General features: G+C 34.6%; 2 protein-coding genes across 2 annotated transcripts; both read right to left on the reverse strand.

Annotated features, from left to right (window-relative positions):
* Nucleotides 1-1,105: 1,105 nt before the first annotated feature.
* On the reverse strand, nt 1,106-2,418 carry LOC137237172 (uncharacterized). The gene is made up of 2 exons (XM_067760501.1): nt 1,236-2,418; nt 1,106-1,186 (listed from the first exon to the last, which is right to left on the reverse strand). Exons 1-2 carry the CDS (start codon nt 2,408-2,410, stop codon nt 1,168-1,170), a joined length of 1,194 nt encoding a protein of 397 aa, XP_067616602.1. The 5' UTR covers nt 2,411-2,418; the 3' UTR covers nt 1,106-1,167.
* Nucleotides 2,419-2,625: 207 nt separating this feature from the next.
* Nucleotides 2,626-3,730, reverse strand: LOC137240396 (uncharacterized). The gene is made up of 3 exons (XM_067766613.1): nt 3,463-3,730; nt 2,711-3,309; nt 2,626-2,655 (listed from the first exon to the last, which is right to left on the reverse strand). Exons 1-3 carry the CDS (start codon nt 3,728-3,730, stop codon nt 2,626-2,628), a joined length of 897 nt encoding a protein of 298 aa, XP_067622714.1.
* Between the last annotated feature and the right edge of the window lie 12,552 nt (nt 3,731-16,282).

The raw sequence follows: 16,282 nt of genomic DNA on the forward strand, positions 1-16,282 counted from the left end.
CGGCAGCAAATGCGATCTCGCTCGCATCGACAAAAACATGCAGTTGTATGTTAGCATTCGGGTTCAAAAAACTTACGCTATAGCATCTGGGCATCTTGAAATCTTCGATGGTGTTCAGTGTTTTGTACCACTGCATCCATTTCTTATAAATGTCCTCAGGGATTGGCTCATGCCAGTCAACGCTTCTGTGCCACAAGCTTTGCATTAGCACCTTTGCTCGTAAAACCATTCCACAAACAAAACCAAGTGGGTCGAATATCGACATAGTAACGCTTAACATTTCACCTTTCGTCGGTCGTCTACTATAGTCCAAAACAGCTTTTGGCACTTTTGAAAATGTTAGCTTGAATAAAAAATAATCTTCGTTTGGGTTCCAGTGCATACCCAGTACCTTTTCGGTAGCACCTTCACCTCGGCATATATAGTTATTTTGTTGCGTACACGATTGCGCATTGTTCGATACGGCTCGTATAAGCTCTTCTGAATTTGATACAAACCCTCTTATCTCGAAGCCAGCGCTGCTGTGGATGTCAATTACATCTTTGGTTACTTTAATACTTTCTTTGACGGTGTCAAAACTGTCCATGTAATCATCTACATAGTGCCTGTCGACGATGGCATCTACGGCTCTTGCGTTCATATTTCGATATTTTTCAGCATGCATATTTTTTATAAATTGCGCCGAGCAAGGGGAACTTATTGATCCAAATATCATTGCGCACATCACATATACTTCAGGTGCTTTTGATTGGTCGCCCTCTCTCCAAAGAAAGCTTTGCGCTCTTTGATCTTCTTTACGAATCAAGATCCGATGAAACATCTCGCGGATGTCACCACAAACTGCTACTTTACCCTGCCTAAACTTGCATAATATTGTTAAAAGCGATTTGGGTTGGTATTTTTCCGGCCCTTTCATTAAGGCACAGTTCAACGACATATTATTGATTTTTGATGCAGCGTCGAAAACAAGTCTGCGTTTGTTACCCTTATTTATGTTACATGTAGCAAAATGTGGTAAATACCACGTACGATCGGCACTTACACTTAATTCATCGGGGGAAAGCCGCTTCGTGTATCCCTTGTCTACATACTCGGCAATCTTTTCCTTGTACCACTTTCCATACTCTTGATCTCGTGCCATTTTTGCTTCAATTTGCTCTAAACGTTTTACGGCCGTACTGTAACTCTGCGGAAAATTTATATTATCTTTATTCCACAGTAAACCAGTTTCATACCTGCCGTTTACATAATTTGTTGTCTGTTGCAATAAATTTTCGGCTCTTATATCTACTTCTGATTTTACAATTGGCGATTTTACAACTTCAAACTTTTCTGCAGCAAAATATTCTGACATCTGTTTGTTTATTTCATGCAGTTGTGTGTAATCAATATTTACGTGACCAACTGTGACGTCATTAGAGCGATATTCGTTCGATCCAAATAGTGTCCAACCTACCATTGTTTTGTGGACTGCAAAACCATCATCTAAATTGACATGTTTACTTGTTCTTATTAAATCTGCATGCGAAAGTCCAATTAGAATTTGTGGTGTTACATTGTTATAATCTGTGATTGGTATATTTCTCAGCTGTTCGTGACGTTGCATGAATTCGCTCAAGTTCAACGATTGCTGTGGTAGATACAACTTCTTTGTTGTACGAACTCCCCTCATTTGATAACTCGGTGCTGCTTCATTTATGCCGCCGATCTCAAACGATACTTGCCGCGACTGTTCGCTCATACTTTTATTTCCAATCCACTTCAGCCGAAGTAAATCGGTTTTGCCTTTGAGGCCAATGGCGTCTGCTGCCTTTTCTTCTAACAGCGATATTTTTGCGCCTTCGTCTATAAAAGCAATAACATTGATTTCTCCTTTTGGACCTTTTATTTTTACAGGCAAATATTTTAGGAGTGTTTGTTTACGTTGTGGTGAATTCGACATTTGGTCAAATGGTTGCTTTGGATTCAAATACATTGTAGCGACAGCTGTTTCAACTGATGAAATATTTGTTTTGTTATTATTACTAGGATTGTGAAGCAAACGATTATGATATTTATTACATGACGATATACCACATACACGTCGTTTTCGGCAGTTTTGCACACTATGACCGGGCTGTAGACAACAAAAACACAAGTGTTTCTTTTTGATCAAATCCCACCGTTTGGAATAATTTTCCTCTTTAAATTTTGGGCATTGATTTAAGCTATGGTTTTGATCACATAATGAGCATGATTTTTCCTCTTTTGTGACAGTCATTATGGGTTTGAGTGGGCCTTTCGGCTTGTGGTGTGAAAGATCGTTGGACATATTTCGTGTCGGCATAACATCTATCGCCATTGACACGTACATGGCGGTGTTTTGCAACCAGTTTGAGAACTGATGCACATTTGGATATGGATTCTGCATTTCGAGGATGTGGCGTGTCCACTCTTCTCTCTTGTTGAGGGGCAATTTGCTCACTAACTCATCTATTAATATTGGGTTATTCAGATGTGGCGTAGCACCCGAAGTTTCTAAAAATGCCACTAAATTTGACACCATCGAACTAAAATTTAGTATATCGCCGATTCGTCCGGCAGTGACAGGTGGAAAGGTTCGAGCCTTGGCAATTTGGCTCCTAATCAGAAGCTCTGGGCGCCCGTAGTGAATTTCTAATGTTTTCATGGCTGCATATACGCTAGATGGGTGTATCAGTAGTGACTCTACTCGCTGTCTAGCCTCTCCTTTTAGGGCTTTCTGAAGACGCAGCAAATTCTCCAACTGGGAGTACGAGTGCATTTCAGTGGTTTCCTTAAAGGCCACGGAAAACATAGGCCACTCTTCAGGGGAACCATGGAACACTGGTAAATCTAAAATCTTACGTGTAGCTGAACATCGTATCGGACTCCAGGATGGGTGTTCCTGAGGGGTGGTTTGTGGGTTATACACTGAAGTTGTCGTGGGCGGAAAATTTCTTCCTGGTGGAAAATTACCTCGATAGAAGTTGTTTGTGTAGCAGTGTGGCTGCATTATTGGTGGCCGGCATGTTGGCGACCACATGAAAGCGCCACTGGTTGCATCGAGTTTGACGTTGGCTGTATTAACGTCGGCAGAGTTTAACATTGAGGCGTTGGCGGGGTTAACGCTGACTGAAGCTGGGTCGAAGAGGTTTGCAGTGGTATATAGGCCACTGTTATAATGACTGCAAGTACCCGTAGTGCTGGCAAAATTAGCGCTTGTGGTTATACAGTTTGTAGGTATGGTGCTGGTACAATTAGCACCTGGAGATATAAAATTGGCATGTATGGTGCTGGCAGAATTAGCACCTGGAAATATAAAATTGGGATGAATGGTGCTGGCAGAATTAGCACCGGCAATATAAGCACTAGCTGAAGTAGTGCTGACTTTAGTGAGGTTTTCATGACTTATTGTGCTTACGATCGAAGGATGGGCTGTCTCAGATACAAATACACGATTACCTGAGTTAACAAAGATGACTTCATCGGGCTTGAAGCCGGCAGGCTTGGCTTCGTTGCTAGGTACGTCGGCGGCGGTGACGTTGTTAGCTGTTTGACGATGTAGGGCATCCTTGTATTCTACCTTTTCCTTCTCCGATGATACAAGTGACATTTGCAAGGTTTTTATTTGCTGGCGTAAGTCTTCAATGAGTTGACCATGTGCCACCATTGTGGTGTTGGCTTCGTCCTCACTGCTGGAACTCTTATTCATACTATTGTTGTCGGCCATTTTCTTGTCTCGAATATTCGATGAACGCTTTCTCATACGAAGATTATAGCGTGAATTTACTGGTGCAGATTTTACGCGAGTACTTTTTGCGTATTTCATTAACAATATTTACGATTTGCGATTATATAAGCGCGGTTAGCGTAGCAATTTGTACGTAAATTGCGAAAAGATATAAAAAGATGTTGCGACTAAACAACTTTTGGCTAAATGTACGAGGCTTTCGAAAGTATAAAGAACAGGCTTTACTGAGTTTTACAGAATTCGCTTTTATTATTTGTAACGTGTGAATATTGTTTAGTTTAAAATGAATAGTTAAATGCAATATATGGCGCACTTTTGCGCTTTACTAATAGTTATAGAGAAATTGTTTAAATTAGTTAAATTGGTAAATCGTTTAAAACAGCTCAGCTTAGTGGCGGTTTTGTTTGGTTTCGTTTGGTTTCGTTTGTTTTTATATCTTTTCGTGCCTCGTACGCGTCTGAATTCTCGTAGCAAACTAAACTCCTCGAAGGAACGTTTCGGTTAATTCAAACGCGCTTACATTTTTGGCACGGTTGCATTTTTGAGTATCAATACAGATAAGTTGCAATTTTTTGTATAAATAATAAGATAATTCAAATTCAGTTTCGAAGTGATTGACAAGCAGTTTCATTTAAATAAGATTTAAAATACTGTAACGTTCTTAAGGAATATTTCCGAGCATTCTATGGTTTAAACTGTAACAATCAGTATAAATTGTAAAAGTTCTACCTTCAAGAAAATGTTTAAAATGTTTAATTGAATTATAAATTGCCAAAAGTTCACGATCAAATGTTGAATATTTAATTTCTGTTGTAGTTAATTTTCTTGAAAAATAAGCTAAGGGTTCTAGTATATTATTGCTAGTTTGTTGAAGAACTGCTCCAATAGCAACATTTGATGCATCTACTGCTAATGATAAAGTACCATTTTTGTAGAAATGTGTAAGTAAAGTATTTTTAGCAAAAAGCTTTTTAACATTTTCGAAAGCTGTTGTGGTTTCATTTGTCCAATTTAATTGTTTGAGTTTGTTTTTAATTGCATGTGTTAACATTTCATGAAGAGGACTAAGTTCTGTTGCTAACATTTTAATATATCTGTGATAGTAATTTATCATACCTAAAAATTTTTTTAATTTATTTATAGAAATTGGTTTTTCAAAATTTGTTATGATTTCAATTCTATCTAAAGATGGTTTAATACCTTCGCCTGAAATTTCGTAACTTAAGAAATTTAATTTATTTACACCGAGAGTACATTTTGAAGGTTTAATATTTAAATTATATTCTTCAAGTCTTTTGAAAACTGATTTTAAATGATTTATATGTTGATCTTCATTATCACTGGCAATAAGAATGTCATCAATGTATGTAAATACAAAATCGAAATCAGAAAATACTTCATTAATAAAGCGTTGGAAAGTTTGAGCACTGTTTCGTAAACCGAAAGGCATTCTTACGAATTCAAACATTCCAAAAGGGGTAGTTATTGCAGTTTTATGAATGTCTTCTTCTGCCATTGGAATTTGGTGGTAGGCATGCACAAGATCAATTTTGGAAAAAAATTGTTTGTTTTTTAAATCAATTGTTAAATCGTGAATATGTGGTAAAGGATACCGATCTGGTGTAGTAATAAAATTAAGTCTTCGATAGTCTCCGCAAGGTCTCCAATCATTTGGTTCTTTTTTAGGAACGAGATGAAGTGGAGATGCAATAGGAGAATTTGAGGGTCTGCATATACCAGTTTTAACTAAAAATTCAAATTCAGCTTTAGCAATTTTAAGTTTGATTGGATCAAGACGTCTGGGTTTCGAAAATGGTAAAATACCTTTTGTTTCTATCCTGTGAACCGTATGGTGTTTAACTTTTTTAGTATAATCTGGTTCACAGGTAATAGATGGAAATTCATTAAGTAATTTTGAAAACTTATTTTCGACAATAGGAATTTTGAGTGAGAAAATATCAGAAAATCCAGAAGATCCAGTAAGTTTAATTTTTGTAGTAGAATCCATTATTTCTTTATTTTTAATATTGACAATAATTCCGAATTTTTCTAAAAAGTTTGCTCCTAAAATGGGTGTATCAATGTTCGCAATAATGAATGGAAATTCAAAATCTCTTCTTAAACCTAAATCAATTTTAAGTAGCTTTGTACCGAAAGTTTCAATTGAAGAACCGTTTGCTGCAGTCAAAGTAAGATCCGAATTTCTTTTATAAATTTTAAATTTAGAAAAGGGAATAACTGATACAACTGCACCGGTATCGATAAGAAAATTAAGTTTGTTGAATTTATCAAATATGAAGAGGCGACGAGTAGGTTTAATAATAGTTCCATTATCCGTCACCGTCATAATGGATCGTTTCAGTTTAAATTTTGTTCGTAATTTGAATTATGATTTTGATTAAAATTGCATGGGGGTATACATTTGAGAGCGTTATTCTTAAATTTTTTGTGATACCAACAAATAGTTGTTTGTGAATTAAAATTACGATTGTTTGAAAAATTTCTTGATCCTGAAAAATTTCGAGATTTAGATCTATTTCTATCTTTAGATCTTGAACCGATTTGTAATTGATTAATATCATTAGAAATTTTATTTAAATTTTGATAAATAGCCGTAGTTAATTCAGTTAAATTTTTAACGCATTGTTCTAAAATATTATTATTTATACTTGAGACTACAGAAGATTTGGAAGAATGAGGTTTATTGATTAAATCAAAAAGTTTGTCAGCTAAAATAATAATTTCATCTCTGTTTTGATTATTATTGGAAGTCAAATGAATTTGTAGTTCTTGTGGTAATTTACGAATCCACAATTTAAAGAGTAATTCTTGAATAACTATGGAGGCAGAACCTATAAGTGATTTCATAAATCTGAATAATTCAGATGGTGAACGATCACCAAGTTCAGTTTTTGAAAATAATTGTTCTAATCGTTTTTCTTCGTTAAGAGAAAATCTTCCACATAGAATTTTTTTGATTGTATCATATTTATTAAAAAGAAAATTTTAGATATAGTATCTCGTTGAAGAGTAATTAGAACATTTTGAAATTTTAAATTATCATCATTGATATTGTTAATTTTAAATTGTCCTTCAACAAGCAAAAACCAGGCATCAGGACAATCTTGCCAAAATTGTGGTAATTTAATAGATTTAGTAGAAGGAAAATTTGTAAAGTTATCTTGTGTTGAAGTATTTTGTGTTGTTTTAGAGATGTTGTTTTGTGTTGTATTAATGTTAGAATTTTGAGTTGTATTGTGAGTCATGATGTTATTTGTATGGTTGATATTTTGATTTTCTGAATTTGTAAAACTACGAGTTCGTATTGGTGAACGTAGAACCATATGAAAAGAAATTTAAATGAAAAATTTGAAAATAAGAAAATATTTAAAAATTTTTTGGAAAGGGTGTTAACAATTTAAATACAATATTTAATTTTATATAAAAAATAAATAAATTTAAATAACTTATATTACAATTTTTAAGATATAAAAATAATCTTAAAATAAATTTGAAAGTTAAAAGGTTTAAAATTTTAATTTAAATTATAATTGAAAAATTTAAATTTAATATTAAAATAAAAATTATACTTACATAAAATTAAATTTAATAAAAAAAATATTAAAGTTAATAAGTAGTTGATTGATGATTGTTTAAAAATATCTTGAAATTAATATCTGGATTGTTTGATATCGTAATGCTTTTAAAATATGCAATGGCTTTGTTGTTTTCTTTGTAAATCTCTTAATTTTCATCGTGATGTCTTCATTTTAAATCTGTTCTTGTGTGTATTGCGTGCAAAATTGTTGTTGTGGCTTGGATAACTCAATCGTTGCTTTTAAGAGTATTAGGTTGTAAATGTTTTTATTTTGTTTACACACACGTTTTTAGAGTTTTTTATGTTTTTAATTTGATTTTCAACATTTATTCTTTGTTTTAATGTTTCGTATATATAATTTACAGCGACTGTTATATGAAATTTGCACAGAATGTTGTTGTATTGCTTCCTGTTCACAAATGTATAGGGAACACAAACATAGTTATATTACCTGCACAAGAATTTCAATAGTGCTATTTATAATTTTTTTTTTTTTGTTTTTTTTTTTTTTTTGATTTAGTTAATTCTTCAAAACTTTGAACAATACAGCTCACTAAATGGTAAGATCATTATACTGGTACTACTAATTTATGTTTTACATTTATTTTGATCTTTTTAAATTTAAAAAAAGTTGAATTTTCAAAAATAAATTGTTGTACGTTACACTAAGTTTAGTATAGCTTTTGAGAAGAGAAGATTTTTAGATAAATTAACGTATGTAGCTAATATGCTCTCCTCTGATTTCGTTTGGAATACCTCATCAAGAATTGTTGAAAGATATTGTATTGTCATTACAGTCGTTAGTTGGACGACGTGGGCTATTCAAACTATCTGCACTCATGTTATATGAACTATTTGGTATAAATGAAATTGTCGATGATGTATCACTTTGATAAAGATGTTGTTGTTTTTCGATAGAGGCACACGCACGTTCACGTAATGTTCATAGAATACGTGTAGTATGGATTTAATCGAATTGCCGTCGATTTGTAAGTTAATTAAATGTGCCAAGGAGGTCAATGACAATGGTAGATTAGTTGTTGAATTATTTGTAAAATCAAGTTTTATTAGATTTTTTAACAGCGAAATTTCATCCGGAATTTTCGTAATTTTGTTATCGCGTAAATCGAGAGTAGGTCAGAAGGATCGTTGGTAGGATCGCCAATATATCAACATTCAAGTTGATATTTAAAAAATCTTTTATTTTGATTTTAAGTATAAAAATTTATTTTTGTTTATTTTTGAGTTTAGATATTTTCCAACTAATTAGAATTTTCTTTTTTTGAAGTTATTCAAAATTTTAAGTTAACACGAAAACTCAATTAAAATTATTTTAAAAATTAAAGTAAAGAGTACAAAGTAGTTAACACTATACTCCGTATTTTCCTACATGTAAAAATGGTCCGTTTAAGTTTCTTTAATCTTAATTTTTGTTTTTTCCTTTTGCCTGTTTTTTCTTTTGTGACTTTGTTTGTTTGTATGGTTGCTTTTGTTTACATTACTCATTATGACCCTTAGCAGCAAGTTGTGTGGTGCGGGCGACAGCAGTCTTGCCATGATAAACATATTATGTCAGCAAAGCAATGGTTTTAATATTGTGCATTTTAATGCCAGAAGTTTAAATGCTGAGAAAGTAGATTTTATTAGATACATATGTGTTTGAAAACTCACGTGTTGATGTCATTTGCGTGTCGGAGACGTGGCTTCTTGAGGATCTTGATGATAGGCACTTTAATATTAATAACTACAAATTGTTTCGAAATGATAGGGTGGGTAGGAAAGGAGGTGGCGTAGCAGTTTATTGTAGGAGTCACATTAACGTGAAACTCATTTGCAAGTCGGTGGATTCGAGCATTGAATACTTGTTTGTCGAGGTGCACGATTTGTCTACCAAAGTCCTTGTATCTTGTGTTTATAGTCCCCACAAAACCAACAGCCCTGATATGTTATTTGCTACGTTGTCTCGGTACCTTGTAGACTATGACAGCTTAATAGTTTGTGGAGACTTCAATGTTAATCTGCTTGTTCGTGACTCATATAGTAATAGTATGTTAAATTATGTATCTGGTGCTGGTCTAAGTGTTGTCAATAACAATGTGCCAACCAGGTTTGGTGTTAATTGTTGTCCTAGTCTTCTGGATTATTTTATTGTTTCTGACCCTTCAATAGTTTTAAAATTTGACCAGATGCCATTTTTATCAGATCTTATTTATATGATCTTATTTTTTGTTCCTTAGAGATATACAATTTAACCGCTGTGATACTGGTAGTACCTTTAGTTTTAGGGATTACCGCTTACTTGACTATAATGCTTTGTGTTCTGATTTGTCCTGTGTTAATTGGAGTGATTGTTGGTTACTAGTTTCTGCTGATGAAAAACTTGAGTTCCTTAACAGCAACATCGTTAATGCCTTTAACATACATGTGCCTATTCGCTCAAGTAGACCTAGAAATGTTTCGTGTCCGTGGTTTAATGGCCAAGTTCAAGCGGCAATAAAAGCACGTAGTAGGGCATACCAATCGTGGAGGAGGAGTAAAAGTAATGTTGCATGGCTTGCCTATAAAGCTGCCAGAAATATCGCTAATAAGATAATAAGGAACGAAAAAAGTAGATTTTTTACCTCAAGGCTAAACCCTTCGCTACCGCCAAAAACTCTTTGGCGTAATCTAAAAAGCTTGCGAGTATATGGAAGGGACAAACATGTATGCGAACTAAATGCTGACACCCTTAATGATGCGTTTGTGAGTAGTCCTGCTGTAAATCCTACTGCGCCTTTTCCAAACGCTTATGGGCGCTACTGTGGAGAAAATTTTGAGTTCAGGGCGGTATCCGAATGCGACGTGGTAAGGTGCTTACTTAAAGTTAAATCCAATGCCATCGGGGTTGATGGTATACCAATAAAATTTGTAAAAATTATTCTACCATTTATACTGAGTACCTTCACACACATCATCAACCATTGCATCACAACTTCTCGGTTTCCTGAATCGTGGAAATGTGCTATGGTAAGACCCGTCCCGAAGAAACGGCTTGCAAACTCGGTCCGTGATTATCGACCCATTAGCATATTGCCCGCGCTGTCGAAAGTTTTTGAAAGGCTGCTAGCAGAGCAAATAATTTTGCACATTTCTAGAAATAACCTCTTATCACCACACCAATCGGGCTTTAGAGCCAAGCATAGTTGTACAACGGCACTACTTAAAATTCTTGATGACATACGCATACCTTTTGATAAAAACCAACTAACTCTGCTTTGTCTATTAGATTTTTCTAAAGCTTTTGATTCTGTTGACCATGCGTTACTTTCTTATAAACTTAAAACATATTTTGGATTTGCCTACAGTGCTTTGATGGTAATGGAGAGTTACTTAACAGGAAGATCACAACTTGTTAATACTGGTTGCGAAATTTCGGGGACCAAACACCTACCCCGAGGTGTTCCGCAGGGTTCCATTCTTGGGCCTTTGTATTCAGTATCTTCGTAAACGATATCTTTTCGGTTTGTCAGCACATGAAAATGCACGCATATGCAGATGACATACAATTATATTTGTCTGGTAGTTTCACGGACGTAGCCAACCTCTGTCTTAAAGTAAATAATGATTTATTGTCAGTACAGAGCTGGGCCAATAATAATGGTCTCTGCCTTAATGCAACTAAATCGTTCATTTTGCCCATTTCGAAGAATAGGTCCGTTGATGCCCTTGCCTCACCAATATACATTGGAAACACGGCTTTACAAATTGTTTCTAGAACTAAAAATTTGGGTTTCGTTATCAACTCTAATCTAACTTGTGAAGACCACATCAATACAGTCATGGGTAAAGTGTATACCACTTTGCGCAATCTTAGGCAATCTGCACCTTTCACACCTCCGCATATTAGAAGAAAACTGGCCCTACAGCTTATTTTGCCAATAATAAACTATTCAGAGCTCGTTTATAACAAGTTGGACTCATGTTCTGCACACAAAGTTGAGGTCGCCTTTAATCATGTAACTCGTTACGTTTTCGGGTTACGAAAATTTGATCATATTTCGGCTTGGAGGTCCAAGCTATTAGGATGTAACATATTTGACTACCAAAAAGCTAGAAGTGTGATTTTTTTGTACCGCTTGATTGTCACAAAATCACCAGCATATCTTTTTGAGAAATTGACATTCACTAGGTCTCCCAGGACGAGTAATCTAGTTGTGCCTAACTTTAACTTCGTTGCTTCGACAAGGCTGTTTTTCGTCAACACCGTACGTATTTGGAACTCTATCCCAGCTGCAATTAGGAATAATGTAAACCAAAGCAACTACAAACATATTATTTTCAGTTATTTTTCTAGTCAACAAACTTAAACTGGGCATTTGTTTTATTTTTATCTTATCTTAATCTAATTTAACCAAAATTTAAAATTTAAAAAATTAAAAATTTAAAGTTTTGTAGTATTGTTTTTGATATGCTTGTTTTCTAGCATCTTTTATTTATTTATTTAAATGAATTATATGAATTATATTTGTTGTACTACAAAAGACAATTTGTCTTATTGTACTAATGTATTTTTTCCGAATAAATGAAATGAAATGAAATGAATAATATTGTGCACTTTCGTAGGCTATGTTTTTGACATCTAAAGAATATTTAATCCCGGTATTAATTACAATACAAGATCCCGAAAATCCCGGGGTTCCGAAATTATAAAATATTGACATCCCTAATATAAGGTGAAGTTTTAGAATTTGTTGGCATATTCATTAACCCATTTGGCGGCACATGTTGCTATTATTCGGAAACTAGAAAAAATTATCTAAAACACTAGTTCTCGAGACCTCAAAAACCTGTACGGTGAGTACGTATACGTATATATATTTTACTAATAACATAAAAAACCATTAAAAGTGCAAGAAACTTTTTTATGAAAAAAAGAGCACTTAAAACAAACAATGTAAATAAAGAATACCAAGATAAGTAAGATCCATGGTTCTTAGCAAGTAGGTACAATTTAGAAATTTTGCAGTGCAGTAAATAGTTTACACCCAAATCGCACATAAATAGACTGCTCGATATCACGCCGACTTTTACAGAATTTTTTATAAATGTGCCATATCGTTAGCTTAATGTGAAAATGTGCTAAGTCACTTTTTTTGAAAACTTTTATTTTAATGCAGTTTTAAAACTGAATTCAAAATACATCGATCACGAAAAAAATATTTTCATTTTTACGTGCTGTGGGCAATGATGTGTAAATGTGCTAAGTCGTCAGCTGTTAATAAGAATGTGCTTAGTCAACCTGTCAATAATATCAATCTGAATTACTAGTCATTTCTTTGTGCGTCATTTATTTGTTTAATTCATTCAGTCTAAAAGTACATGCTTTGTTGTTGTTGTTGTTGTTGTATTAACGATAAAGACACTCCCCGAAGGCTTTGGGGAGTGTTACCGATGTTGATGATCCTTTGCCGGATATAGATCTGGTACGTTCCGGTAACAAAGCACTATTAAGATACTAGCCCGATCATCTGGGGAACGATTTATATGACCACATTAAACCTTCTAGGCCATTCCGCCCTCCCCACCCCCTAGTTCCATGGGGAACTTGGGGTCGACAGAGCCTCGGCTGTCAATGAAACAGGATTCGCCACGGTTAGGTGAGGTTGAAAATTGGGTTGGAGAAGCCATATATTGCGCTGGCAACCCCTTAAGAGGGTTGCGAACACAACCGCTTGAAATTGGATTCACCCAATTGGGACATGCCTTTGGTGTTTGATAAATGCTTTGCGCTGACCATAATCTACTTCAATCCTTACATGTCGATAACTACATGCTTTCTTACAGACTAGTTAAAAATAGAAAACAATTCAAGCTTAAACTTATATAAGCTGTTATTAAAATTAATAACACTACTGAATCGATTTGCTAGATGTATAGTCCTAGTTATAGGTTTATTCATAGCATAATTCGTGTTATGAGCTATTTCGATAAATTATTATGCCGAAGATCACGCAGTGGAATATATGGAATAGGGCGGGTCGATTTAAAAATCGATCATTGCTCTGTGAAAATCGTATTCTAGGGATCAAAATAGGAAACTTTGCCGAAGGAACCATACCTCTAAAACGTATTCTGATGTCCCCCCCTTTGGGTCGAACTTTTGGGTAGGGGCAATTTCAATTCTACCTGCTGTGTCTTGTGGTGGCTTAAAAAAAACAACACAAGCAATTTTACGATCTGCAATTGTGTCACAGTGATACCTTCATTTTTTAAAACGGTTGAATAAAAAACCCACACAACTATGTTTACGACATGCAAATGCATCACAGTGATGCCTTGGTTTTAAAAGGGGGTTGTAAAAACGCTAATTTCTAATAATTTTTTTCAATTTCTTTTCAAAAAGTGCTAAGTTAGGAGAAAAATTTGTTTTGAGTACGGAAATCGTGCTAAGTCATAATATAGCTGCTGGGTTAGCATACATGATTTTTGTTTATCTTTTTCATAGCTTCTACCTACACTCAAAAGTATTGCAGCTAATGTATCCTCATTCACAGTTTTGAAAAAAGCGGTTATTTCAAAAATTATTAATTTTTTTTCGTCTCCTGTAAAATTCGTAAAAAGTATCTTGCACATTTTCGCATTAAGCTAACGATGTGTTGTTGTATGGTGCGCAAATGATGTAGAATTTTGGATATATCTATTTTACTTTATTTTACCCAAGATAATAAGGTTGTTCGTTTCATCTCTCACTCTGCGTCGTAATGGCATAAACTAATCGAGATAAATAAAGATTTACATGTATCAAAATGATCACGGGGAAAACCGATGAAGCAAACTTTACACGTGGGTAGAAAACTTACTGTAGACAACTTTTTCTTTTAAAATTTTTCCATGAGAAGGTAAGTAATCATTTTTCTAAATTTAAAAATGCTTCTGCTTACTGAAAAAAGTCTATTGCATTTGTGACAGCAACATATTATTCAACCGTTATTTTTCTGCGGTTCAAATAAAAAATTAGCCCACTCATTCTGGGGTTCAGAGCTGTAAAATCTTACGTTTGCGATTTGTGTTATTTGGGGGGTTTTGTGCACTTTGTCTATGACAATTTCAAAAAAAAAATTTTGATAAGCATTTATTTTCTATTTAGCTTTATTTTTTTTTAAAGCTGTGACAGCGACTTTAAAGGGCTCCTTCGAAAAAAGCGAGCAAAATTTGTTAAGAAAACTTAACAAAATGAATCACCAAATATGCTCCGAGGGTTAATTAAATATGCCCAAGTAAAAAAGTCACTATATCAGCACCTCCAATAAAATATTTAATATGAAAGACAGGAATGTTCAACTTGCTGGAATGATACTTTTTTTCAATATAACTAGACATTTTTAAAATTGTCATGCTTAATGCTCTTGAGGAAGTTGTTTTAACTATTCTCACGGTAATTATCTTCATAAAAACTTTTTCAACCAATTTTTAAAACTAAGCTTACATAAAAAGGAACAAAAATTTTTTTCGTACTATTTTAGGTACTATTTGCGCATTTTTGTAGCAAGTGATTGGTACTGAATGCCTGACTTCACACACCAAAAATGTGAAATTACCTGAGTGCACTCATTGATTTCAGTATATTGTAACGAGTTTGCTTGCAAATCCTCTTATTTGCAATCCTCTGCTAAGTTCGAATCACTAAACTGTTGAATAAATAACTCCAATTTGAAATAATGCAAAATGGCCTTTATTAAAGTACTTCACAATAACAAACTGTGCAACGAATAGCTTGCTTAATAACCACACTGATTGATAGCTCAATGAAACTCTTCTATTCAAAATAACACTGCTATTGCTCGCTAGATATCGTCTTAATCAAAGTGCTTGACAACTCAAATCAAACTGAATTACTTCTTACTCGCCTGCACCGCTTTTATAGTTTACGCTGCATACTTCTAGGCTCTTCGATTTCCAGAAGTTACTAGTTGTTTCGGCTACAAAATTGCCAGCCACAACTACGTGCACAATTTATTGCCCTCTCTTGTGACCACTGAGATAAGATATATGCATGTGTTTGTGCATTGCCGCTCCGCTGCTCGTATACGTACATATGTGTAGACGCAATTATTTATTCGTTTATGTAGATACATAAAGATTGAATTATTGATGTGAATGTTTGTAGTTTACAGTCTCTCGCGCGCACATAGGCATATAAGTAAATGCATCTGTGTGTGACATCTCTCTGGGCTGCCTTATATATGTGTATACTTGATTTAATTATTAACGTAAATACTGCTTGGCATGGCCTTAGCATCGCCTTAGTGATGGGATAATTTAGTGATGCTAATATCCGTGACACTGCCCTCCACCTAAGTCTGATCGTCCCGATCAGACAAATCTTTCGATCTAAATGTTGCTAGCCTTTCCAAATGGACCACCTTCATTTTGGTTCGTGGTTTACCGATGGTCTGTATGCGGTACACTACATCGTTGATCCGTTTTACAACTTTGTATGGGCCTTCCCAATTACACTGCAATTTCGGGGACAAACCTTTTTTACGTTGTGGGTTGTATAACAGCACCAAATCTCCTTCCTGAAAACCTTCTGAATTAATTGCTTTATCGTATCTGGCTTTCATCTTGTCACTCATAATCTTTGTTCGTTGCCTTATTAGATCATGTATTTCTCTTAGCTCTTCTTCCAAATCACTAGTGGATTTCCTGACATTTCTCTCCGCATTGGCATCTATCCCAAACTTCAAATCAGCTGGCAGTCTAAGGTCATTGCCAAAAATTACTTTTGCAGGGGTTTGGCCCGTTGTCTCATGCACTGCTGATCGGTAAGCCATCAAGAATAATGGTATGCGGGTATCCCATTCTTTATGGTACTTGTCCACTACTTTCCTTAAGTGCTCCTCCAATGTTCTATTGAATCGTTCTACCATACCATCGGATTGAGGATGCAATGC

Source organism: Eurosta solidaginis, chromosome 1 (genome assembly GCF_040869045.1).
Source record: "Eurosta solidaginis isolate ZX-2024a chromosome 1, ASM4086904v1, whole genome shotgun sequence".
Taxonomy (NCBI): domain Eukaryota; kingdom Metazoa; phylum Arthropoda; class Insecta; order Diptera; family Tephritidae; genus Eurosta; species Eurosta solidaginis.